Raw genomic sequence first — 25,982 nt, forward strand, 5'->3', positions numbered from 1 at the left:
AAGAGAGAAAAAAAGAATAGAGGAGAAAAGGGGAAGGGAGGAAGGATGGACGAGGGAGGGGAGAAAAAATCCTCTTCCCATGAGGACCCAGAGACCAGACCAACTCACATAGGATATAGGTAAAGAAACAATTGTTCAGTTTTTTATTTAGGAAAATGTAAATATCTAAATGACGAAAGGCCCCAAGTTTCTTTTATTGAAATACAAAAATGAGATGTCGGGTGAGAGAATACCATACATTTCAGTACAAAGGTTTTATCCTGTTATTTGTCCATTTTGTGTAATTTTATATACAGATTTCTTTCACTGGTATTTTGGAATATTCCCCCAGAGTTATGTGCTACTTTTAAATTATCAAATAAGTATGTAATTATTTGGAAAGCATTTTTCTATATTACACATTTTTAAAATTGCGACAGAGTCTCACTTTACTGCCCTCAATAGAGTGCGTCACAGCTAACAGCAAACTCATACTCTTGAGTTCAAGAGATTCTCTTGGCACAGCCTCCTGACTAGCTGGAACTACAAGTGCCCATCACTATGCCTGGCAATTTTTTTATTTTAGCAGGCCCAGGCTGGGTTCAAACCCACCAGATCTGGTGCACGTGGCCAGATTCCTACCCACTGAGCAATGGGCACCAACCACATTACACACTTTCATGAGAAGGAAAAGTAATCCTTAAAAGAACTTACTCAAAGAACAATTTACATTTCTGTTCAAAGATACATGGAAAATGAACATATCAACACTACTACATGGATAATCCTTCCTGGACATCTCCATTTACATATGAAAACTAAAATGATAAACTGGAATTGTTTAGTTATTAACTGCAACCATCCTACTGTGCTACAGAATTCTAGAACTTATTCTTACTTCCTTATTCCTTTGCACCCATTAACCAACCTGCCCTCATCCTTGCTCCTCCAATCCTTCCCAGATTCATAACCTCATTCTTCTCTTGACCTAAATTAGATCACCTTTTTCTTTAGCTCCTACATGTGGTTAAAAACACACATTTCTTCCTGTACTTGGTTTATTTCACTTAACATAATGATCTCCAAGTCCATCCAGGTTGCTGCAAAAGACACAATATCACTTTTTTTTGGTGTATGAATAGCAATCCATGGTATATATGCACCACATTTTCTTTATTCCATCCACTGATGGACACTTAGGTTGATTCCATATCTTATCTACTGTGAATAGTGCTGCAATAAAGACAGGAGCACAGATTTCTCTCTCATACCCAGGAATTTTCTGGGTTATGGACAAGATATGTTCCTGAGAATGTTTTTAGGTGTGATTTAGATATAACTTAAGATTCTTGATCAACACTGCATATATAGTAGTAGTAGTAACAATACCATAGGTGCTTATGTGGTAACAGTACGGTACAACAATATAAGAATATTCCATACCGTAAGAATAAATTACAAAAACTATTGTGGCTTTTGCTTTAATTCAAACAGAACATAAAAATATACAAGAAGTTCAGATAGGACAGAGGACAAAGTTCTAAAAAGAATTTTTTTTTTTAAGACTGAGTCCCAGTATGTCACCCTTTGTAGAGTGCCATGGCATCACAGATGGCAGCAACCTCTAACTCTTCAGCTTAAGCAATTCTCTTGCCTCAGTCTCTCAAGTAGCTGGAACTACAGACACCTACCACAACACCTGGCTATTTTTTTTGTTGCTGTTGTTGCAGTTACCGTCATTGATGATCTGGCCTGGGCCAGGTTCGAACCCACCAGTCTAGGTGTATGTAGCTGGCACTGTAACCACTGCACTATGGGTGCCGAGCCTCAAAAAACAATATTAAAGGTTAACACTCATCTAATGTTTCAACAATGTCTTGCTTACTGGAAGGCACATTTGTGAGGCAAAAAGGTACATTAACATTGAAAGATGATGGTGGAGGTGGAGGGGATGTTGGAGAATCAGGATTTGATTCTGTTGTTGAAAGGTAGTAGCGGCTTGGCGCCTATAGCTCAACCGGCTAAGGTGCCAGCCACGTACACCTAAGGTGGTGGGTTCGAATCCCCAGCCCGGACCCGCCAAACAACAATGATGGCTGCAACCAAAAAATAGCCGGGCCTTATGGCGGGCGCCTGTGGTCCCAGCTACTTGGGAGGCGGAGGCAGGAGACTCGCTTGAGCCCAGGAGTTGGAGGTTGCTGTGAGCAGTGAAGCCATGGCACTCTACCCAGGGGGACAGCTTGAGGCTCTGTCTCAAAAAAAAAAAAAAGAAAGGTAGTAGCTTACCACTGAAGTCAGTTTCTTGAAAAAAGTACCAAGGGGCTGAACACATCCCTGCATTATGCCTATAATCCTAGCACTCACTCTAGGAGGCGGAGGCTGGTAGATTGCTTGAGCTCAAGAGTTTGAGACCAGCCTGAGCAAAAATAAGACTCCATGTCTACTGAAAACAGAAAATCTAGCCAAGCGTGGTAGTGCACACCTATACTCCCAGCTACTAGGGAGGCTGAGGAAAGAGGATCTCTTGAGTTCAAGAGTTTGAGCTTGCCATGAGCTATGATGACACTATGGCATTCTACCCAGGGCAACAGAGTGACACACTGTCTCCAAAAATATGTATATATCTAGGGTTGTTTGTGCAGCCTTTTTCTTTTTCATCATAAATGACCTTGTAGCAACTGATTTTCTCACTAACTGTACAGTAAATCCCTGTAAACCACTCAATGTTAGGATCCCCTAAAATTTAGCAAATTCTGCTTCAATGAGATGGCAGGCTTCAGCTAGTTCTTTTCTTGTCTATTTTCTTGACTCTGGATCTTCTGATGCTTTATGCTCTTGTGTTTCTACCAGCTCCATCTCTATCCACCTATGAGACTAGCCCACATTAAAATAAGCTGTCCCACTGAACTGCTTATGCCATTCAGGTTTGTTTACATATGTAGAAGAAAACTAGTTTCCAAATTGTTGTTGTTGTTATGCTTTTGAGACAAGAGTCTCATACTGTCACCCAGGCTAGAGTGCCACAGTCTCAGCCCAGCTCACAGCAACCTCAAACTCCTAGGATTAAGCGATCCTCCTGCCTCAGCCTCCCAAGTAGCTGGGATTATAGGTGCAGACCACAATGTCTGGCTAATTTTTTTTTTCTATTTTTAATAGAGAGAGGGTCTCGCTCTTACTCAGGCTGCTGAATTGTTAACTAATTATAAATTAAAGGTATGGAGAGCCTTGGGAGCCCATTGATAAGTACAGAATGCTATAGGTCAGGTCGTCTGAAACCCAGGCAGTGCCTGTACTAATTTCCTTTATTTTGAATATATATGCCCAGCAGTTGGACTGCCAGATCATACAGGCTAGTTTTAGCTTTTTAAGGAACCTCCATACTGTTTTCCACAGTGGTTGTACTAATTTATATTCCCACCAGCATTATGCTACTGTTCCCCTTCTCCTCTATCATCGCCATCATCTGATAGTTCTTTTGAGACAAGAGCCTCAAGCTGTTGCCCTGAGTAGTGGGCCGTGGTGTCACAGCTCACCGCCACTTCCAACTCTTGGGCTCAAGCGATCCTGCTGCCTCAGTTTTTCTATTTTTAGCAAAGATGGGGTCCAAAACTCGTGAGCTCAAGCAATCCACCCGTCTTGACCTCTCAGAGTGCTAGGATTACAGGTGTGAGCCACCATGCCTAGCCTTGCTATTCAGATGACAAACCATTGTGGTTTGATATGACATTTCCCTGTAATACTAAACATTTGTTTCATACACCAGCTTACTATTTGAGAATGTCTTCTGAGAAATGTTTGTTCAGAATATGACTCCCCCCACCTACCTTTTTTAGACAGAGTCTCTTTGTTGCCCTGGGTAGAATGCTGTTGTGTCATCATAGTTCACAGTAACCTCAAGCTCTTGGGCTCAAGTGATCCTTTTGCTTCAGCCTCCCAAGCAGGCACCACCATGCCTGGCTAGTTTTTTTATTTTTGGTAGAGAGAGGGGTCACACTTTTGCTGAGGCTGGTATGGAACGTCTGAGCTCAAGCAATTCACCAGGCTCGGCCACCCAGAATGCTAGAATTGCAGGTGTGAGCCACCTCGCCTGGCCCACTTGCCCATTTTTCAGCATAGCATTCACTGAAAAATTCTTTTAACATTTAAGTACGAGGCCAGGCGCAATGGCTCACATCTGTAATCCTAGCAATCTGGGAAGCTGAGGTGGGTGGATTGCCTACAATCACGAGTTCAAGACCAGTCTATGCTTAGCGAGACCTAGTCTCTAAAAAATAGCCGGGCACTGTGTCAGGCCCGTGTAGTCCCAGCTACCAGGGAAGCTGAGGCAAGAAAATCACTTTGAGCCCAAGAGCTAGAGATTGCTATGAGCTATGACACCACCACACTCTACTGAGGACAACAAAATGAAACTCTGTCTCAAAAAGAAAAACAAAAAGCACTTAAGTATGATGTTACTCCTCTGTTCAAAACTGCAATGGCTCCAGATTTCACACAAAGCAAAGGCTAAAGTCCTTACAGTAGTCCATACGGCTGTCCCTGAGTTTCCTTACCACCTCCATCCTTTAGTCAGTCTACTCAAGCCACAGTGGCTTCTTTGTTACCTATGAAAAGGATGGACATAATCCTACTTATGGGCCTTTGCACTGCAAGATTCCTCTACCTAAATGCCCTTCTATAACTAATTCCCTTACTTCTGAATCTTGACCAAATTTCACGTTGCAAACAAGATTTCCCCAACCACCTTATCTAAAATTGTAACTACCTCCCACCCTTAACTCTTTCTCCTTGCCCTTTTTCTTAGTTTTGCACTGCCTTTATAATCTAGTAACATAATATAAATTTACTGTCTGCCCACATATTTGCTCACTAATATATTTATCACAAGTACTAACAATAGTGTCAGGCAAATAGCAGGTGCCTAATAATTATTTGATATTGAATAAATGAATATCCTGAAACCTAATTTGTGGGAGTAATGTTCACAAATCCACCTAGAGTGGTAAAAAGAAATCAGGCAGAAAAATACCACTTTCCAAGACAATCTGGAAACTGTGTAATTGTTTTGGCAATTAATAGGGGAATAAATTCATACTTGAACTTCAATGCACAATGGAAATAGCAAACTCATAACCACAAATGCCAGGCACTGTTCTGTTAATAGCACTTGGGACATATTAACCCAATCCTCACAATTCTACTCTAAGTTAGGCAGTAATGTTCTCCCCCATATCGTGTTATCAATTAGGCAACTAAGAAACAATAACCCGCTCATAATTTACACCTAGTATGTGGGAGACCAAGGATTTCAACCCAGGCATTATGGCTTCAAAATCTATACTTATTTTTAAGATAGTCTCCTCTGTCACCCTAGTTAGAGTACATTAGCAACATTATAGCTCACTGAAACCTCAAACTCCTTGGCTAAAGTGACCCTCCTGCCCTAGCCTCCTGAGTAGGTGGGACTACAGGCTTGCACCACCAAGCCTGGCTGATTTTTCCATTGGGGGGGAGGGGAGGAGTAGAGACAGGGTCTCATTCTTGCTTGTCTTGGACTCCTAACCTCAAATCATCTTCCCAATTCAGCCTTCCGCAAGGCTAGGATTTTTTTTGTTGCAGTTTGGCTGGAGCTAGGTTTGAACCCTCAGTATATGGGGCCAGCACCCTACCCACTGAGCCACAGGTGTCACCCGCAGCAAGTAACTTTAAAAGTGAGCACAAAGGACAAGTCTTTTGTTCCAGGGAAGGGAATAACACCTAACAAAATTACTAAGATGAAAGCACATGATCTAGTAAAGGACTGAGGAGGAGAGCAGTAAAACACTAGGAAATAAATGGAAGAATAGCAAGTTATGTAAAGCTACAATCATATAGCCTTACATTTCTTAAGTAACTTAAGCTTTAATTTAAGCAAGAGGGGGATAAATACAGATTTTAATCATGGGAATGACATGCTATTTAATTGCAGCATGACCACTGTTAATAGCGAAGATTAGACTGAAAAGGGCAACCAAAACTACGGTTATGGAAATCATTTAGAAAATCTATACAAAACACCCAAGCAGAAATAAGGATGAAGAACAGATAATGTCTACAGAACCATGACCCAATGTTGTCTGTGAATCTTCACATCTACTCCCACTAACACTGCCCTATTAGAAGTTCTCATTTCCTCTAGCTTAAATACAGTTAATAACCTCCTGAGTGATTTTCCTAACTCCTCTAAATCAGACTCAATTTCTCCAGGGCAAAACTCTGTTCCTCTGCTTAAAAGCTTTCATTAACATATAATGCCTTTTCTAAACCCAAAATTCTATGTATCAGCAAGACACTTTCTGATCTACCCTAAATCTACCTCCATAGCCCTGCACTTTTTCCTTACTATCCCTTCACTAACTGTTCCCTCTGCCTAGATTAAGCTGAACCATCTCCTTGAATCATGAAGCCATCATTAATATACCTTAATAAAAATGAACTTCTCTCACTTTACTTCTCCCAAAACACACTGATTATAACTTTCTTAAAGCAACTCTACTTATTACATTTTGCCCCAGACCACAATCATTAGCTTTCTGTCTTTTTTTTTTTTTTAATAAACTTGATTTATATCATGCCATGGAACTTTCCTGGGAGGGAACTATGTCACTGAAAACACTTTGATATGAACTTTGCAGAAGCTACAAGCTCAAGAATATAAGCATTCTGGCAATTCAAAGATCTTCGTTAGAAAAAGGGACAGCACCTGTGGCTCAGTGGGTAGGGTGCCGGCCCCATATACCAAGGGTGGCAGGTTCAAACCCAGCCCCAGCCAAGACATTAGCCACGGGTTGTGGCAGGCGCCTGTAGTCCCAGCTACTCGAGAGGCTAAGGCAAGAGAATTGCGTAAGCCCAGGAGTTGGAGGTTGCTGTGAGCTGTGTGACACCACAGCACTCTATCGAGGGCGATAAAGTCAGACTCTGTACAAAAAAAAAAAAGAAAAGAAAAAAAAATTACACTAGGCATCTGTAATCCTAGCACTCCAGAAGGCCTAGGCAGGAGGATGGCTTAAGCTCTGGAGTTCAAGACAACCAGCCTGAGTAAGAGTGAGACTCCCATCTATACTAAAAATAGAAAAACTACCCTCAGGCATGATGGTGGCCGCCTGTAATCACAGCAGAAGGTTGCTGAAGTCCAGCAGTTTGAAGTTGCTATAAGTTACGATGTCACAGCACTCCCACCCCCAGGGCACAGAGTGAGACTCTATCTCAAAAAAATAATTTTTTTCAAGGCACACCTGTTGAAAATCACTGGGGGGACAGGGGTTAGTGTTACATTTGCCTATATCCTTAATGGTCAGGAGGTGATTTCCCACTGACGTTTAAATTGCAGTTACAATCTTTACCACAGTTAACAATTTTAAGACAATGATTTTAAAACAACAATTTTAATAGATTTTATCTACATAATGAATTGGGGATACTATACATGCTGATTACAGCATAATATAGCACCACTAAGTTAGCTTCCGTGATCATGGTTCCTACTTTCCTAGAAAGAGACCTAATTCACTGGGATGGGCTAGCTATTTCTCTCTCTATGCTACCTGCCAACCTGAAAAAAGTAGATTAATCCAGAAACAGACCCACTAGATTCTCTCCCAGAAATATGAAATTTAAGAGTAAACCACAGACCAACCTCAGCCCTTACAAGAACCTAACATCTAACAACTCTCTCCGCTGCTGAGGCAACTGAAGGGCCCCATCCTCATAATCCTTGGCTTAGGGGTTTATCTCAACACTTGATTCTGAAGTGCTACATCACATCCTGCCAGTAATTCTCTTTTTCCCTTCTTTTCTCCTTTTCTTTTGGGCTTAAGTGAATCATAATCACCTAGGCTGCTTGCAAGCAATAAAGCTTAAAATGTGATGTTTACGGCTCGGCGTCTATAGCTCAACCGGCTAAGGCGCCAGCCACGTACACGTAAGGTGGCAGGTTCGAATCCCCAGCCCGGACCTGCCAAACAACAATGACGGCTGCAACCAAAAAATAGCCGGGCGTTGTGGCGGGCGCCTGTGGTCCCAGCTACTTGGGAGGCAGAGGCAGGAGACTCGCTTGAGCCCAGGAGTTGGAGGTTGCTGTGAGCTATAATGCCATAGCACTCTACCCAGGGGGACAGCTTGAGGCTCTGTCTCAAAAAAAAAAAAAAAAAATGTGATGTTTACAAAAGGCCAAAAATTCTTTTGGAATGAAGTTCTGAATGCTCTAGCGACAAGCAGAAATCTGAGCCATTAAAAAAAATTCTCAGGCCAGCCCCATATGCTGGAGATGGTAGGTTCAAACCCAGCCCCAGCCAAAAATAAAAACAAACAAACAAACAAAAAAAAAGTTTTTGTACTTTCAAATTACAATTTAAAAGTTTATTTCTTATATGTAAATATTTAAAATGTTGTGATAAGTAAATTAATTCAAGTCTGAATATTCACAAATGAACTATGTAGTTAAATATCCAGTCTACCCAAGGTAGACTACCTAAAGGTCCAGCCAAGGTAGTCATAGAATTTAGGTTATAGTTTTATTTTCCACATGTAACCCTCCAGAATGTAAAAGGTCCTCTATGCGTTTTTTTCCCCTTTGTTTTTTTGTACAGAGTCTCAGTCTATTGCCCTGAGTAGAATGCCGAGGCATCATCATCTCACAACTTCAATCTCCTGGGTTCAAAGATCCTCTTGTCGGGTGGCACCTGTGGCTGAAGGAGTAGGGCATCAGCCCCATATACCGGAGGTGGCAGCTTGAGACTCTTGACCCAAAAAAAAAAAGACTGCTTAAGTATACTTTAGTTTTTCCTGGTGCCTTTTTCCCAGAGTTTCTCTCAGTTGCCCTAGGTAGAGTGCCATGGCGTTATAGCTCACAGTAAACTCAAAGTCTTGGCCTCAAATGATCCTGCTGCCTCCTGGTGACTTCAAAAAGTTAACTTACTGTGCCCATAGCACAGTGGTTAAGGTGGCCACATGCCCCAAGGCTGGCAGGTTCAAACGCTGGCACCTATAGTCCCAGCTACTTGGGAGGCTGAGGCAAGAGCACCGCTTAAGCCCAAGAGCTGGAGGTTGCTGTGAGCTGTGACACTACAGCACTCTACCAAGGGTAACAGCTTGAGAATGTGTCTCAACAGAAAAAAGAGAGAGAAACAAAGATCTCTTATATTCCTCACACTAAAATACTTTCTTTTTTTTTTTTTTGAGACAGAGCCTCAAGCTGTCACCCTGGGTAGAGTGCCATGGCCTCACAGCTCACAGCAACCTCCAACTCTGGGCTCAAGCGAGTCTCCTGCCTCAGCCTCCCAAGTAGCTGGGACCACAGGCGCCCACCACAACGCCCGGCTATTTTTTTGGTTGCAGCCATCATTGTTGTTTGGCGGCGGGCCCAGGCTGGATTCGAACCCACCACCTTAGGTGTATGTGGCTGGCGCCTTAGCCACCTGAGCCACAGGCGCCGAGCCCACTAAAATACTTTCTTCACAGTTTTCATCACCTTTAAATGGGAATAGTACTACCTACCATTCAGAATTGCTATAAGGATAAGATTTTGATTCATGAGGTAGCCCCTGTGGCTCTGTGAATAGGGTGCCAGCCTCATATACCGAGGGTGGCAGGTTCAAACCCAGCCCCGGCCAAACAAAAAATAACTGGGCATTGTGACGGGCGTCTGTAGTCCCAGCTACTTGGGAGGCTGAGGCATGGGAATCGCTTAAGCCCAAGAGTTGGAGGTTGCTGTGAGCTGTGATGCTACTATGGCACTCTACTGAAAAGTGAGACTCTATCTCTAAAAGAAAAAAAGCAAACAAATCTGGCCAGGTGTGGTGGCTCATGCCTGTAATCCCAGCATTCTGGGAGGCCAAGGCGAGTGGACTGCGTGAACTCACAAGTTAAAGGCCAGCCTGAGAAAAAGTGAGACCTCCATCTCCACTAAAAATGAAAAACTGAGGCAAGAAGATTGCTTGAGCCCAAGAGTTGAGGTCGCTGTGAGCTATGACACCACAGCACTCTACCTAGGGTGACAAAGTGAGACTCTGTCTCAAAAAAGAGGGGTGGTGGCTCGGCACCTGTGGCTCAAATGGCTAAGGCGCCAGCCAAATGCACCTAAGGTGGCGGGTTCAAATCCAGCCCAGCCTGCCAAACAACGATGGCTGTAACAAAAAAAAAAAAAATAGCCAGGTGTTGTAGTGGGCGCCTGTGGTCCCAGCTACTTGGGAGGCAGAGGCAGGAGACTCACTTGAGACCAGGAGTTGGAGGTTGCTGTGAGCTGTGACGCCATGGCACTCTACCAAGGGCAACATAGTGAGACTCCGTTTAAAAAAAAAAAAAAAACAAAAAAATGCACTAAAAAGAACTACATAGAACAAGAAATAACATTATAATCAAATAACAAAAACATCAAAAATATATATGGAATCTACCTTGTAACCACTCTGCACACTCCATCCATATCAGATATAATTGGTAGTCTATTACCTGAGAATGAAATATTTTTGAGAAATCACACCATTGACTATAAAGTGAATAACAGCTAATTTAGGCCTTAAACTTGTAATAATAGTAATAGTGCCCTTCACAGTTTAAAAAATGTGGCACATGTGTAGTGGTGCATGTAGGGCTTAGACAAATCACAGGGAGATGGTAACAGAAAGTGCACACATATCCAACAAAGACTAAGTCAAATCTGGTTATAGGAAAGAAGAAAAAAAGTAGTTAAAGCAACATTTTGGCAAACAAAAAGTAGCTACCGTGTTTTCCCTGAAAATAAGACCTACCCAAAAAATAAGCCCTAGCAGGATTTCTATGCATTTGTTAAATATAAGCCCTACCCTGATATTAAGACCAAGTGACGGGCGGGGCTATGCAGGTACCTCATGCATTTCAGCGGAGCAGTAAGGAAAACTAGCAATACCTTTTATCTGCCACAGCTCCTTTCTCGGAGCTAAGCTGTTTGCACTCGTGCGGGTGCTCATGTGCTCATGTGGTAACTGCAGTCGCAAGCATCCTATTGCCCACGTGCAAACAGCTAAGGGAAAGGAGTTCATGCATCAATAGCGCCAGCCCCACCCACAAGGTTGGCTCCACCTGTCAGGTTCCAGAAGATGACTTAACTGTATTTGAATAAATGTAGATTGTTGTATTATACTTAATAAAAATAAGACATCCCCTGAAAATAAGCCCTAGTGTGTCTTCTTGAGAAAAAATAAATATAAGACAGTGTCTTAGCTCAGTCATTATTACCAAGAAACTTGTAGAGAATCAGAAAAGTATTGAACCTGAATGGAAATCACCATAACCAGTCGGTATGTTTTCATTTCATTCTTCTTTTCTTCTTTTTTTCTAGAGACAGTGTCTCACGTTGTTGCCATCAATAGAGTGCGGTAGCGTCACAGCTCACAGCAACCTCCAGCTTTGGGGCTTAGGCGATTCTCTTGCCTCAGCCTCCCAAGTACCTGGGACTACAGGCTCTGGCCACAATGCCTGGCTATTTTTTTGTTGCAGTTTGGTCGGGGCCAGGTTTGAACACTCCACCTTCAGTATATGGGGCCAGTGCCCTACTCACTGAGCCACAGGCACCGCCCTTCCATTTCATTCTTAACATTTCATTCAGTAAGCTGAGAGAAACTCTTGGGTACCAAAACTGGTTATTAAACAAAAGTTTTTACTAATAATAATTTTGTTTTTCCTATTGTAATAAACTAAGAAATATAAGATCTGTTGAAAGGGGCCGAGCACAGTAGCTGATGCCTGTAATCCTAGCACTCTGGAAGGCTGAGGTGGGTAGTTAGTTGAGACCAGTGAGGCCTGATCTCTAAAAACCAAAATAGCTGGGAAGTGTAGCATGTGCCTATAGTCCCAGCTACACAGAAGGCTGAGGCAAGAGGATGTCTTGAGCCCAAGAGTTTGAGGTTGCTTTTGTTGAATGTATTTCCACAAAACCCTCATACCTCATGCAGTTTAAGTGTTGGTAGTCACATTTCCAGCTAGGGAGCTGAGGAAAAGAGGACTCAGATAACTTATTCCATTATGGTCACTCAAATAGATCACAATAAAAGTAAAGCAGTAGGCTCAGCACCTGTGGCTCAAGTGGCTAAGGTGCCAGCCACATACACCTAAGGTGGTGAGTTTGAATCCAGCCGGGCCCACCAAACATTAATGACAGCTGCAACCAAAAAAATAGCCGGGCGTTGAGGCAGGTTCCTGTGGTCCCAGCTACTTGGGAGGCTGAGGCAGGAGACTCGCTTGAGCCCAGGAGTTGGAGGTTGCCATGAGCTGTGATGCCACAGCACTCTACCCAGAGGGACAGCCTGAGACTCTGTCTCAAAAAAAAAAAAAAAAAAAAGTAAAGCACGAATCAGGACTCTTTTAAGCTAGATTCACTCAAACAGACTATAAGCACAAAGCAACAGAGGTACCCAGACATGTATGGTTCCAAATGGCTCTTCACTCTACCAGTGTCTCTCAATAAAACGTTTTATTTTTCACAAAGTAAAAGTGACAGTGGTAACAAAAAAAATCTACTTGCACTACCACACATATGCCACATTTTTTAAACTATTAAAGACACGATTTCAATAGAACCTCTGTAAGTTGACCACCCAAGAAACTGAAACAAATCGGTTAACATTAGCAAGGTGGTCAACATAAGGCTGACTATACCAATACATACATGTGATGCATGTCCTCTCTATGACCACTTAAGAATGTGGTCAACTATGGAGGTTGTCCTGTATATTATTATTAGATGAGGTCAAATTAGCTGTTATTCATTGTATCATCAAAGGTGTGAGTTCTCAAAAATATTTTATATTCATGTAATATATTACCCAAGTATCTGACTCTTACAATAGAGTGGAGTGTGCAGAGTGATTACAAGATAGTCTACACATATATGTGTGTGTGTATATACACACTACAAGCAATGTCAAACTGAAGCAGCCTGATTATATGAACAGGACTGCTATAGGTGAAACCAGAAAGAAAAGACAAGCAATTGAACACATTTGAGGGCCTAGCAAAAATGAAGATCTAAAATACATTCCTTGGGCGGTGCTGGGTGGGGCACTAGCCCCATATACTGAGGGTGGCGGGTTCAAACTTGGCCCCCGCCAAACTGCAACAACAACAACCAAAAAATAGCCCGGTGTTGTGGCAGGCCCTGAAAAATAAATAAAATACATTCCTCATCACTTCTGGACCTTTTGGCTAAGATCAAGTGTATAATACATTGCTCAAAGTATGATGCTTTTCATAGGCACATGTAATTAAACAGCTAACATTCTCCTCTTCAACTGTCTATACTCTTGTGTTTTAGTCACTAATTAAAGTTACTGATCCCAAAACTCAATTTAGGTAGGCAGGCACAAGCGTGTGCGCACACACAATTCCTCACCCCAAGAATAAACTTCCATGTCAGAAAAGTAGAAGACCTATAGCCCACAAAACAGAAAGAAAGCACAGCAACTTGCAAACTATAAATTCCTTATGTTCTTACTAATGAGATTATGCGGAAGCAAAAGAAAGTTTTGACAGGCTTCCAGTAGTAGTCCATAACCATTATGAACATAAACATTTATTGACAGGCACGTATCAGGATCTCAAGATACAGACAAAAACCACATCTCCATACAGGTAACATTTAAGATAGGCATCCTGGAAACCTCTCTTGGCTCTAAGGAGTTACTGGTAACCCAACTGGTCTTTCTCATCTGGTATAGACAACTGATTCTCAATTTTACTGTCTCCTGGCTCAGCGCCCATAGCACAGTGGTTATGGTGTCAGCCACGTGCACCAAGACTGGCAGGTTCAAACCCACCTTGGGCCAGCTAAACAACAATGACAACTAGAACAACAATAAAGTTTTTACTGTCTCTAAATCATTCACCTATGTTACATACTCAACAGTTAAAAATCTCTCATTATCACCACTAATCACCATTATCATCATCAAGTCCTGTTCTCCATCCCTAACCTCTACAGCTATAACACTATCCACATACAATGAGTGCTACAACACAAGAGATTTTGGATAAGCTTTTCAAGCTGGAAAGAACCTTGGAAATCACTTAGGGAAAAACCGTAGCTGACAGTAATTTAAGTGCCTTTAAGAATTGAAAAGTAGAATAATTAATTGTAATAGCTCCCAATTGGGAGACACTATGTATCAGTTACTGTTAATGACTTCATATGTATAAACTCATTTAATCCCTACAACAGTCCATCCCCATTCCTTGAAGTAGATTTAATACTTCATTATCCTTATTTTACACATCTGTAAGTTAAGGCACAGAAAACCAAGCCTTTGTCACAAGTAGGGGGTGGAGATGGGACTTGAAACCCAGGTCTGCTTTATGCTCTGCTGACTGCCAACCCAGAGTGCTCCTTCCAGAATATTAAGAACCACAGACTTATTCCTTTGCTGAAATTCACTCTACTTATGTCTGGCATACAGATAATTCTAACTTCTACTCTCCCTTAAATTTTAACATCTATTATAGCTATATACTTTATTCAAGTCCTCACAACAGTTGAAGCAACTGTAAAGTATAAACTCCCATTTTCAAGTGAGGAAACATGCTCACAAATAAGGTGCCCAAAGTCGCACATCAAGCAGCCAAGCTAAATTCAAAATTCAAGCTATGTTCCTTCCAGTATGTGATACTGCATCTTTCCCACATGCTAACTCACATAAAACTAGCAAAGTAACCAAAACCTAGTAAAAATCTAGACTAAACAAGGAAAACATGAGTTCACTTGGGCACCCAAGAAAATTAAAGTTAGAAAAATTAACTCCAGGGTGGCACCTGGGGCTCAGTGGGTAGGGCGCCGGCAGCCCCATATACGGAGGGTGGTGGGTTCAAACCCGGCCCCAGCCAAACTGTGACAAAAAAAATAGCTCGGCATTGTGGTGGGCGCCTGTAGTCCCAAACTACTGGGGAGGCTGAGGCAAGAGAATCATTTAAGCCCAGGAGTTGGAGGTTGCTATGAGCTGTGACGCTATAGCACTGTACTGAGGGCAATGAAGTGAGACACTGTCTCTACAAAAAAAGAAAAATTAACTCTAGTCAAAAAAGGTGGTATACCTAAAATCTCACTCAGTAGATTTTATGGAGTGTACATGACCCATAGAATGAAGTGATGAATAAAATGAAACTATAATTTCATGTTCACACCTTAATCACTGCACTTACTGAAATATTTAAAAACAAAAGGGCAACCAATTAGTATTTCCTAAAAATCTATGCTCCTTCTATGTACCAGAATGACAATAGTACATGAAAAGATTTTAGATGTCACATGGATAATTCATATTAATTACATATTTTATTATTTATAGATTGTAACGTGACTTAGAAAAAGATAGCTAATAAAACCAATGGGCCAGGTGTGGTGGCTCACCCCTGCAATCCTAGCACTCTGGAAGGCCAAGGCAAGAGGATCCCTTGAGCTCAGGAGTTCTAGACCAGCCTGAGGAAGAGTAAGACTCCCATCTCTACTAAAAATAGAAAAAACTAGTTGGGCGTTATGGCAGACACCTGTAGTCCTAGCTACTCGGAAGGCTGAGGCAAAAGGATTGCTTGAGCCCAAGATTTTAAGGTTCTGACAACCATGATCCATGGCACTCTAGCACAAGCAACAGAGTTAAAGCCTGTCTCCTCACCCACGCCCCCACCAAAACAACGATTTCACATCATATTTCCCACAAAATGGAGGGAAAAAGTCAACAGTAGTTACACCTCCGTGAAAGAGTAAAACAAGGTCTTGACCTTTATTTGAAGCTATTTTTCCACTTAAAAAAATGTGAAGGGGCGGCACCTGTGGCTCTGTTGGTAGGGCGCTGGCCCCATATACTAAGGGTGGTGGGTTCAAACCCAGCCCCGGCCAACTGCAACAAAAAATAGTCGGGTGTTATAGCAAACACCTGTAGTGTCATCTACTTGTGAAGCTGAGGTAAGAGAATCGCTACCGAGGGCAATAAAGTGAGACTCTGTCTCTAAAAATGATGTGAAGAAAAAAAGTGAGTAAATGCTAAAGAAAAGCATTATATAAATAATTATAAAGATGTTATGAGAACGTGGAAAAAATAAAGGTCATATGTGCCTGACATTTTAGAGGCAATGTTTAAGTTTCAAGAAACTCACTCTCTTAGGAAACCCACAGAAGACTCTAACAACCTGTTGGGTTTAAGGAGATTTTGTTTATAATAATGTAAATCTTAGCTGTTGATAACTACTTTTAAATAATCTAACTCTTCTTACTGATATGTCAAAATGTCTGCTGAACACAAGGAATTTGAAAGTGCAAGGAGAAAAGAGCAGAGTCCAATTATCCATTATCAACAACATATTACCGAGAACCTGCTCTGTGCACAAAAGCACTGTGCTGAGTTTTCTATTTATTAGCTACATACACTCTGAAGTACTATCATTTTTTTTTTTTGAGACAGAGTCTCACTATGTCATTCTCAGTAGAGTGCTGTGGCGTCACAGCTCACAGAAATCTCAAAACTCTTGGGCTTAAGCAATTCTCTTGCCTCAGCCTCCTAAGTAGCTGGGACCACAGTCACCTGCCACAATGCCAGCTATTTTTTGTTATTGTTGTTGTAGTTGTCATTGTTGTTTAGCTGGCCCAGGCCAGGTTCAAACCTGCCAGCCTTGATGTATGTGGCCAGTCCCCTTACCCATTGAACTGTGGACACCACCCTGAGGTACTATTATTATCACCCCATTTTACAAATGAGGAAACTGACTTAACAGGGATTTAAAAGTTTTCCTAAAAAGAATAATTCTGGGCTCGGCGCCTGTAGCTCAAGCGGCTAAGGCGTCAGCCACATACATACACCTAAGGTGGCGGGTTCAAATCCCCAGCCTGGACCCGCCAAACAACAATGATGGCTGCAACCAAAAAATGGCCAGGCGTTGTGGCGGGCGCCTGTAGTCCCAGCTACTTGGGAGGCTGAGGCAGGAGACTCGCTTGAGCCCAGGAGTTGGAGGTTGCTGTGAGCTGGGATGCCATGGCACTCTACCCAGGGGGATAGCTTGAGGCTCCATCTCAAAAAAAAAAAAGTAGAATTCTGAGAGGATGGCAGTGGTTCAATAGTTTTTCCTATCTCTAAAACCCTTTATCAGAACTAAAAGAAAACCAAAACCCATGGACATTTACCACAAAACTAGATGACAAGGTAGGACCACAAATCCCAAAAAGTATGAGGAAAAAATTGATGGTCACATGACCTGTACATAACTGGACCCCGTGCAAGAGAAAACAGAAGTCAGGTGCACCTCAAGGGGCCTAGGTAACAGGAGACAGGCAATAGGTTAGGTATTCACTGGAAATCATAGCAGACCAGTTTGAGAAGAGCACCTGAAATTTAGATGGGTTGTTTTGTTTTTTTAACTCTGTTGCCTGGAGTAGATTGCTGTGGCATCATCATAGCTCACAGCAACCTCAAATTCCTGGGCTTAAGGGTTCCTCCTGCCTCAGCCTCCCAAGTAGCTGAGACTACAGGTGCCTGCCACAACACCTGGCTATTTTTTTTCTATTTTTAGTAGAGATGTGGTCTCTTGCTCAGGCTTGTCTGAACTCCTGAACTTAAGCAATCCACCAGCCTTGGCCTCGTGGAGCTAGTATTATAGGTGTGAGCCACTCGCCTAGCCTGAAGGACATTGTTAAGAAGAAAATACAAGCCACAAAGTACTGTACTTGCAAATCATGTCAGGTAAGGACTTGTATCCAGTATAATCAACTCTCAAAACGACAAGCACCTCAGAATGGGCAACAATTTGAACAATCCCTCTACCAAAGAAGATACACAGATGACAAACACATGAAAAGATTTTCAATATCATCAATCATTAGGGAAATGCAAATTAAAACCACTGTGTAACATCCCTCTAGCAGAATAACTAAAGAAAGACTGACCAGGCTCAGCATCTAGGGCACCAGCTACATAACACCATAGCTGGCCAGTCTGAATACGGCCCAGGCCTGCCAGACAACGACAACTACAACCAAAAAATAACTGGACCTTATGGTAGGCGCCTGTAGTCCCAACTACTTGGGAGGCTGAGGTAAGAGAATCGCTTAAGCCCAAGAGTTTGAGGTTGCTGTGAGCTGTGATGCCACAGCACTCTACCAAGGGTGACATAGTGGGACTCTGTCTCAAAAATAGAAAAAAAACCAGGGGAGGCGCCTGTGGCTCAAAGGAGTAAGGCACTGGCCCCATATGCCAGAGGTGGTGGGTTCAAACCCAGCCCCGCCTAAAAACTGCAAAAAAAAAAAAAAAAAAGAGAGAGAGAAAAAATTCAAGACAAAATGACAAGTAATGACGATAAACAAAGAGATGCAATATAGGAATACACTGAGTCCTTAATAAAGAAAATCAAAAGAAATCATTCAGCAGTCACTTTTTCTAAAATTTCTTAATTTTTTGGGGGGGGCGGAATAGACTCTTACTATGTCACCCTTGGTAGAGTGTCATGGTGTCAAAGCTCAGAGCAACCTGAAACTCTTGGGCTTCAATGATTCTCTTGCCTCAGCCTCCAAAGTAGCTGAGACTACAGGGACTGCCACAACGCCTGGCTGTTTTTTCATTGCTGTTTAGCCAGCCCGAGGCCAGGCTCAAACCCACCGGCCTTGGGATATGTAGCACCCTATTCACTAAGCTATGGGCGCCAGGCCACTCTTATTTTTGAAAAATATGAAAATACATATTGAAAGGACACACCATACACCTGGGTGTATGACCCAAAATGCCCAACACTGACTTTTTTTTTTTTTTTTGAGACAATCTCACTCTGTTGCCCTGGGTAGAGAGAATTCCTAAACTCCAGCAATTCTCAGAGTGCTGGGATTACAGATGTTGCACCGTTCCTAGGCAAATCTAAGTCAGGAGTGGTGGCTAAGGCAAGAGGATTGCTTGAGCAGGAATTTGAAGTTACAGCTAGCTAGATGATGCCCCTGCATCCCAGCCTGGACAACAGACTCCTCTATTCAGAAAAAAGGAGGCTGGGCACGGTGGCTCAAGCCTGAGCTCATGTATTTGAGTCCAGCCTGAGCCAGAGCAAGACCTCATCTCTAAAAAAACTGAGCAGGCATTGTGGTGGGTTCCTGTGGTCCCAGGTACCTGGGAGGCTGAGGCAAAAGAATCGCTAAGCCCACATGTTTGCGGTTGCTGTAAGCTGTGACACCACAGCACTCTACTGAGGGCAAAATAAGGGGAGACTTTGTTTTTTAAAAAAAAAAAAAAGCATCGTCTTATGAAAGTCACTACACTTTAAGATATTTTAGGAAGCTAGGAAAAAAATTCACATATCATATTTTAACAATTAACACTTTAGTTGAGGGTAAACCATAGACTTAATATACTTAACAAGAGAAAAATATGACCCAAAGAACCAAAGATTTTATTTCCTATCAAACTGACCTTCAAAACCATAAAGAACACAGACTACATGCGAGACATACACACAAGAACTCAGGAAATATTGGTCCCAAGAGCCCTGAGTCAATAATACACAGAATGAGCTTCAGACAACCAAACTGACCAGAGACGCTGACATAAAAACTGGTGGTAATAAGCATTACTTATACAACTTCTGTAAAACCAACTAAATGATGGTTAAAAGAGACAATTACATAATAGCAACATGCTCAAATAATGTAGGAGTTCTTTTTTAATGGGGGTTGGAGACTGGGAAAGTCTATGTAAAATAATTTTACATCCAGGCAGCACCCGTGGCTCTATGAGCAGGGCACTGGCCCCATATACCGAGGGTGGGGGATCCAACCCAGCCCTAGCCAAACTGCAACAAAAAAAATAGCCGGGCATTGTGGCAGGCACCTGGGCAAAAGGATCGCCTATGCCCAAGAGTTGGAGGTTGCTGTGACCTGTGACGCCAAAGCACTCTACTGAGAGCAACATGAAACTCTGTCTCAAAAAAACTAATTAGCAATTATGCTGGTGGTAGTAACATTATTATTCCACTTTTTTAAAGACAGAGTCTCAAGCTGTTGCCCTGGGTAGAGTCCCACAGCGTCACAACTCAAAGAAACCTCCAACTCTTGGGCTCAAGAGATAACTCTTTGCCTCAGTTTTTCTATTTTAGTAGAGACGGGGGTGGGGGAATGTCGTCTTGCTTTTGCTCAGGCGGGTCTTAAACTTGTGACCTCAAGCTACCCACCCACCTCACCCTCCCAGAATGCTAGGATTACAGGTGTGAGCCACCAGGCCCGGCCTACACACAGAATCTTGATCTTGCTCCGGCCAGTCTCAAACTCCTAAACTCAGGTAATCCACTCACCTTAGCTTCCCAGTGTGCTAAGATTACAGGTATAAGCCACTCTGCCTAGCCCAATTATTTGACTTTCTGATATGCAACGTTCCATGTAGCCAGTAACTAATGATGGGATGTCCTAACTCTATCATCCTGTTTCCTTAACAACTAGGATTTTTAGTGGAAGAAGTTAAAAACTGTATTGGCTTGGCTATAAATGTTCAGATTTGTAAGGGGAAAAAAAAAATGTACCATCGGGCCAGGCGTGGTGGCTAACACCCATAAGCCTATCACTCAGGGAGGCTAAGATAAATAGACCCCTTAAGCTCAGGAGTTCCAGACCAGCCTGAGCAAGATCAAGACCCTGTCTCTACAAGAAAAAAAAAGCCAGGGGCAGGGGCTCATACCTTATAATCCTAGCACTCTGGGAGGCTGAGGTGGGTAGGCTGCCCAAGCTCACAGGTTCCAGACCAGTCTGAGACAGAGTGAGACCTCACCTCTCAAAATACCTAGGTGTTTTGTCGGGCACCTGAGCCCAAGAGTTGGAGGTTGCTGTGAGCTATGATTCCAAAGGTGACAAAATGAGACTGTCTCCCCCCCCCCCAAAAAAACTTACAAAGTAGACAAAGCTAGGTTTACCCTTAAATGGGTAACAGAAACTGCACAATATCAAAAGTTAAGGTGTGTTAATAGAAAGAAATCAAATGTAAAGGTAAATGTATAAATACCACCTATTTGAATAAAATAAAAAATATTTCCCTATCTCCTTTAAATTTAAGAATAAAGAATCTAATACCAATCCCTTCAATATAAAACACTCTTAGTAAAGTAAATATACAAACACCTAACACAGGGTGGATGGTAGAGGACTTCAAATACTCTATTACAATAAAAACCTGTCCAAAAAAATCAGATAATTTCCCCCAACCACTTGGTGTTCCAGTAAGACAGGATATTCAAAAGCTATCTTTTAAAAACTTTAACTATAGGGCAGTGCCTGTGGCTCAGTGTGTAGGGCGCCGGCCCTATATACCAAGGGTGGCGGGTTCAAACCCAGCCCCGGCCAACTGCAACAACAACATCAAAAAAAATAGCTGGGTGTTGTGGCGGGCGGCTTAAGTCCCAGCTACTCGGGAGGCTGAGGCAAGAGAATCACCTAAACCCAGAAGTTGGAGGTTGCTGTGAGCTGTGTGACACCATGGCACTGTCTACCGAGGGTGACAATGTGAGACTCTGTCCCTACAAAAAAAAAATTTAACTGTAAATTTATAAGCAATGTATTTTATCAAAAAGGGAAGCCAGTGTGTACAGACCTGATAAACTAAATAAGAGGTTTTAAATATTTATCTCCAAATAGTTTGATACTATCTTACATATCAAAAAACTTCTGGAAGTAAAATGCTTCTTGGCTTGATACAGTAGACAGGGTAAGTTTGGAATCAATTCAAGAGAAACAGTGGCAATCCAAGCATTTATGTTTTAGGGATTAATTTATTTTTGAAAGACAGCACATAGTCATTTTTAGGCTTATCTATATTAAGTACAAATTAACTGTTCTGCTTCCACTTTTAAAAGTCAAGATGTTCCATAAAAGACTATTAATTCAGAGGTAAAAATGACTTCCCCCCCTAGAGAGCTCTTACCGCCCCCCTCTCTGGGGCAGTTTTTGGCTGAGGCTGGGTTTGAACCTGCCACCTGCAGCATATAGGGTCAGCATCCTAGTCCTTTGAGCCACAGGCACCTCCTGAGAGCTCTATTTTTTAAATGTAATAAATAGAAATATAACACTAAACACACCACAATCATAGTAAGTTGACACTAAGGTGGTTCAGCTTGTCTGTGACCCTGATTAAATCAGGCATTAGGGCAGCAGAGGTGCCCTTTTCTTTTTGAAATTGGGCTAGTTGTTCTAAAGGTAGACGACAACCGACAACCAGAAGCAAACATTAAGAGAAATGAACACTTGCTAATACAGTCAGAGAAATCATACATCACTTAAAGTTATACTCTTTACACTAGGCAGAGAACCCAATTATCAATACTGTACCTAAAAAAAAAAATCTTTCCTTTCCTGCTCCCCAAACCCCACCCAAAGACAAGGTCATCAAGAGAGATGCACTATCCTTTACAAATTAAGTCAAGAGTGTGAAACCAACTCCCACCAAACTACAAAACAAAGAACCAGAATGTTCCTTTCCTTTCAAAAAGCTTACACTGGTGGCCGGTGCCTATGGCTCAAAGGAGCCCCATATGCAGGTGGTGGGTTCTAACCCAGCCCCAGCCAAAAAAACTGCAAAAAAAAACCCTCCAAAAACTTACACTAGCTCAGCCCTGTGGATCAAGTGGATAAGGCACCAGACACATGCACCTGAGCTGGTGGGTTTGAATCCAGCCCTGGCCCCCCAAACAACGACAACTGCAACCAAAAAATAGCCAGGAGTTGTGGCCGGCACCTGTGGTCCCATCTACTTGGGCGGCTGAGGCAAGAGAATCGCTTAAGCCCAGGAGTTGGAGGTTGCTGTGAGCTGTGATGCCACAGTACTCTACTCAGGGTGACAGCTTGAGGCTCTGTAACTCAAAAAAAAAAGCTTACACTAACTTTACTATGTAAATTTCAGATTCTGAATCTTCACAAACAAGCTCAATAAAATATTGGGCATATGAAAAAAGTTAGCTATCCTAGGAAGTTTATAGGATAGTCAAAACTGTACCATCTGGAATTTGTCAGAAAATAATTACCCTGAGTTCTCAAGACAATAAACAGAAGTGACACTTCAAATACCCACATATACATGTATAAATATAACAACAAAAGAATGGATACAAGACAATATAAGAAAATAGCACACCAAGACTCTGAAATAATCAAAGCCACAAAATTCTGGGAATTATGACCAAAAACGATCATGATGGAATACCCATTCTTCCTTTCCCTGTCTCTTTCAGATTATTAAGCTCTCTAATGTGCCAAAGAAAACTTTAACATAAACTAACTTAAATTACAAAACCCGCATAAAGTTAAGAAACTATACACACTCAGTACATTCTTTAAATGACTAAGACTTCTCCAATTAGACAGAATTATCTAATTCTCCCCAACATACACTTTTTCCTCTTTCCTAATAACACCAAATGCATGTTTCAACTCACATTGTTTCTCCGGTCTTGGCTACATGACAAAGAAACTGATCCAGGACAGGACAAACTTCCTTCTTCCCCCTCTTCTCAAAATCTAGACAAAGGAAGAAAGAAATGTTATCAGTATTTCCCAAAAAACAAACTTTCCTTCTAGTCCTTCCCCGCATGCAATTTTTAAAAATCATCCTCACCCCCTTAGATCCTCCAAGTTCTACTTCCAACATATCACCCTCCTTACAGGTAATAGGAATCCTCCTAAAGGGGGCACTCAACTTCTCCACAAACCATCCTTAAGGCAGTGCTTCTCAAAGGGTGGTCGAGGGGAACACTTGCATCAGACTCACCTGTGAATCCGGTAAGAATAAAAATCCCCAGGCCCTGGCTCCTACAAACTGTTTAAGTGAAGTCTGTAAGTCTGTCTTTTTAAAAAACACCAGCTACCCCAACCAGCTGTCCCCAAATGATTCTGGATGCCAAAGAGTAAGTTTCAAAACGCTTAAATCACGCTGTTCTAAGTTTGAGAAGGGTTCTCAAGCCTGTTGCTTGGAAGGAAAAAGCAATCAAGAGCAGCAAAGGCAACCACCTTTAGAATCAAGGCGTGTGGAGCAAAGACTTCAGAAGCCCTGAAAAAGGTTTCCTAAGGCAACTTAAAAGTTGATCTACTCTGCTACCCCCCTCCACCCTGTTACCTTTTCACTCACCCCGACGCCTAGCTGGCGGGGGGTGGGGGTGGGGGGTGGAGAAGAACAAGTCTGCCGGGGGAGGAGGGAGGGAGGGAGGGAGCTGGGGCCCACGACTCGTGCCCGAAGGGGTGGGAAAAGAACTGGGGCCCCCGCGAGAGCTTCCCCGGCTCCCCTCCCCCCAGCCCAGACGCCGGCGGCCGACACAAAGCCCAGAGCGGGGCGGGAGGGAGCTGCCCACAGGGCTCCCCGCCCCAGGGGAGGTTGGGAGGGGGATGGGAGCCAGGGAAGCGCGTCCCCCCTGCCCTGGCTCTCGGAAACACCATCCCTAAGGGGAGATAAGAGAGGGCCGCAGAAGGTGAGAAGGAAGGGAAAGGGGACAGCTACCCCCACCTTTCAGCGCCTCCTGCAGCCTCTCGACGTCCATGGCTTCCCGGAGTCCCTCGCAGCCTCCGCCTCCCTCCGCGGGTCGCCCGGGGACCGGAACGCCTCCCCCCACCCCCCCGACGCCCTCCCCCTCCCTCGCACACACTCTGGCACGCAGGCGACCGGGGGGGGGAACGAAGGGAGCCGGGGGAAGCGAGCGAGAGAGCGAGACCGAGAGAGCGAGCACCTCCCCGAGCCGCTACCACCAGCCCTCCAACATGGCGCCCGCACGTCACCGCGCGCACGCTCCCCGCTGCCGTCCTCGCGCCCGCCGCGCGCGCCGGCTCGGAGCACGAGAGCGCGTGCGCGGCGGAGGCGTGTGGCCTGGGGCCAAGGAGGCCGGGACCCGAGAGGCCCGAACCCGCGAAGGCTCTGGTGGCACTTCCTCAGGTGCGTCCCCCGCGATCGATCTTCGCCTAGTCGAAGGCAGAATGATCAAGGCAGAGGGTTGGTTACTGGCAGATCCCTCGGCTTGGGATCCCTGCCATTAGCTGGCTGTGTGACCTTGAGCTGTTGCGTCTCTGAGCCTCATTTTCCCCTGTGTTCACTGAGGGCAGCACTGTACGCTGTACCAGTCGGTGTATACAGGAGCTGTTGGAATCAACGGAGTGTGCACACATCGCGTTCAGAGTGTGCGTAAATCAGTGTCATGCTAACGAGAGTACCGCCATGCCTGCAACCAGCGTTCTCCCCGGCCCATTCGGGAATAGAAGTAGTGCCTACAGCAAAGTAGTTAAGAGCTCAATTTTTGGAATCAGTAGGATTCAAATCCCAGGTGAACTACTTATTCCCTGTGTCACCCTGGACTCGTTGCCTGTACTCAACGAACCTCCGTTTTCTTATTTATAAAATGGGGATCGTAAAACAGCCAAGAGGATTGAGTGAAATGGCGAAATAGGAACCATTTAACATAGTGCCTAGAACTAATAAACACTCAATTAACATGACTGCCCTTTTTATTATCATTGTGATGGTTATTACATAAGTACCCAGAAGTAGGAAAGGGTGGAAACCTCAGAAGTCATCTTCAGCCCTGATGTTTTACAAATTAGAAATCTTGGGCAGAGAGCAAGCCTGGCAAGCCAGAACCCAACACCTCTAACTCCCTTTTAGTGAGTGCACATTTCTATGTGTACTCTTTCTATTTCACTCTTGTCTGTGAGCTTTGAAAGAAATATCTTGGGCGCCTTTGGCTGGGTGGGTAGGGCGCCGGCTCCATATACCGAGGGTGGCAGGTTCGACCCGGGTTGGAACCCGTCCCTAGCCAGCTAAAGGAGCGATGAGAATTACAACAAAAAATAGCCCGGGCGGCTCCGCGCCTATAGCTCAACCGGCTAAGGCGCCAGCCACGTACACCTAAGGTGGCGGGTTCGAATCCCCAGCCCGGACCCACCAAACAACAATGATGGCTGCAACCAAAAAATAGCCGGGCGTTGTGGCGGGAGCCTGTGGTCCCAGCTACTTGGGAGGTGG

General features: G+C 43.4%; 1 protein-coding gene across 1 annotated transcript in view; it reads right to left on the reverse strand.

Moving 5' to 3' along the window:
• The window catches only part of PPP4R2 (protein phosphatase 4 regulatory subunit 2), a 54,652-nt gene extending 29,892 nt beyond the window's left edge, over positions 1-24,760 (reverse strand). The window contains exons 1-2 of the mRNA XM_003785491.3: positions 24,477-24,760; positions 23,416-23,497 (exon numbers count right to left, since the gene is read on the reverse strand). Coding sequence (XP_003785539.1) covers positions 23,416-23,497; positions 24,477-24,510 — 116 coding nt within the window. The 5' untranslated portion in view covers positions 24,511-24,760. The remainder of the gene's footprint in view (positions 1-23,415; positions 23,498-24,476) is intronic.
• Between the last annotated feature and the right edge of the window lie 1,222 nt (positions 24,761-25,982).

Source organism: Otolemur garnettii, unplaced genomic scaffold (genome assembly GCF_000181295.1).
Source record: "Otolemur garnettii isolate 467f Iridium unplaced genomic scaffold, OtoGar3 scaffold00015, whole genome shotgun sequence".
Lineage (NCBI taxonomy): Eukaryota > Metazoa > Chordata > Mammalia > Primates > Galagidae > Otolemur > Otolemur garnettii.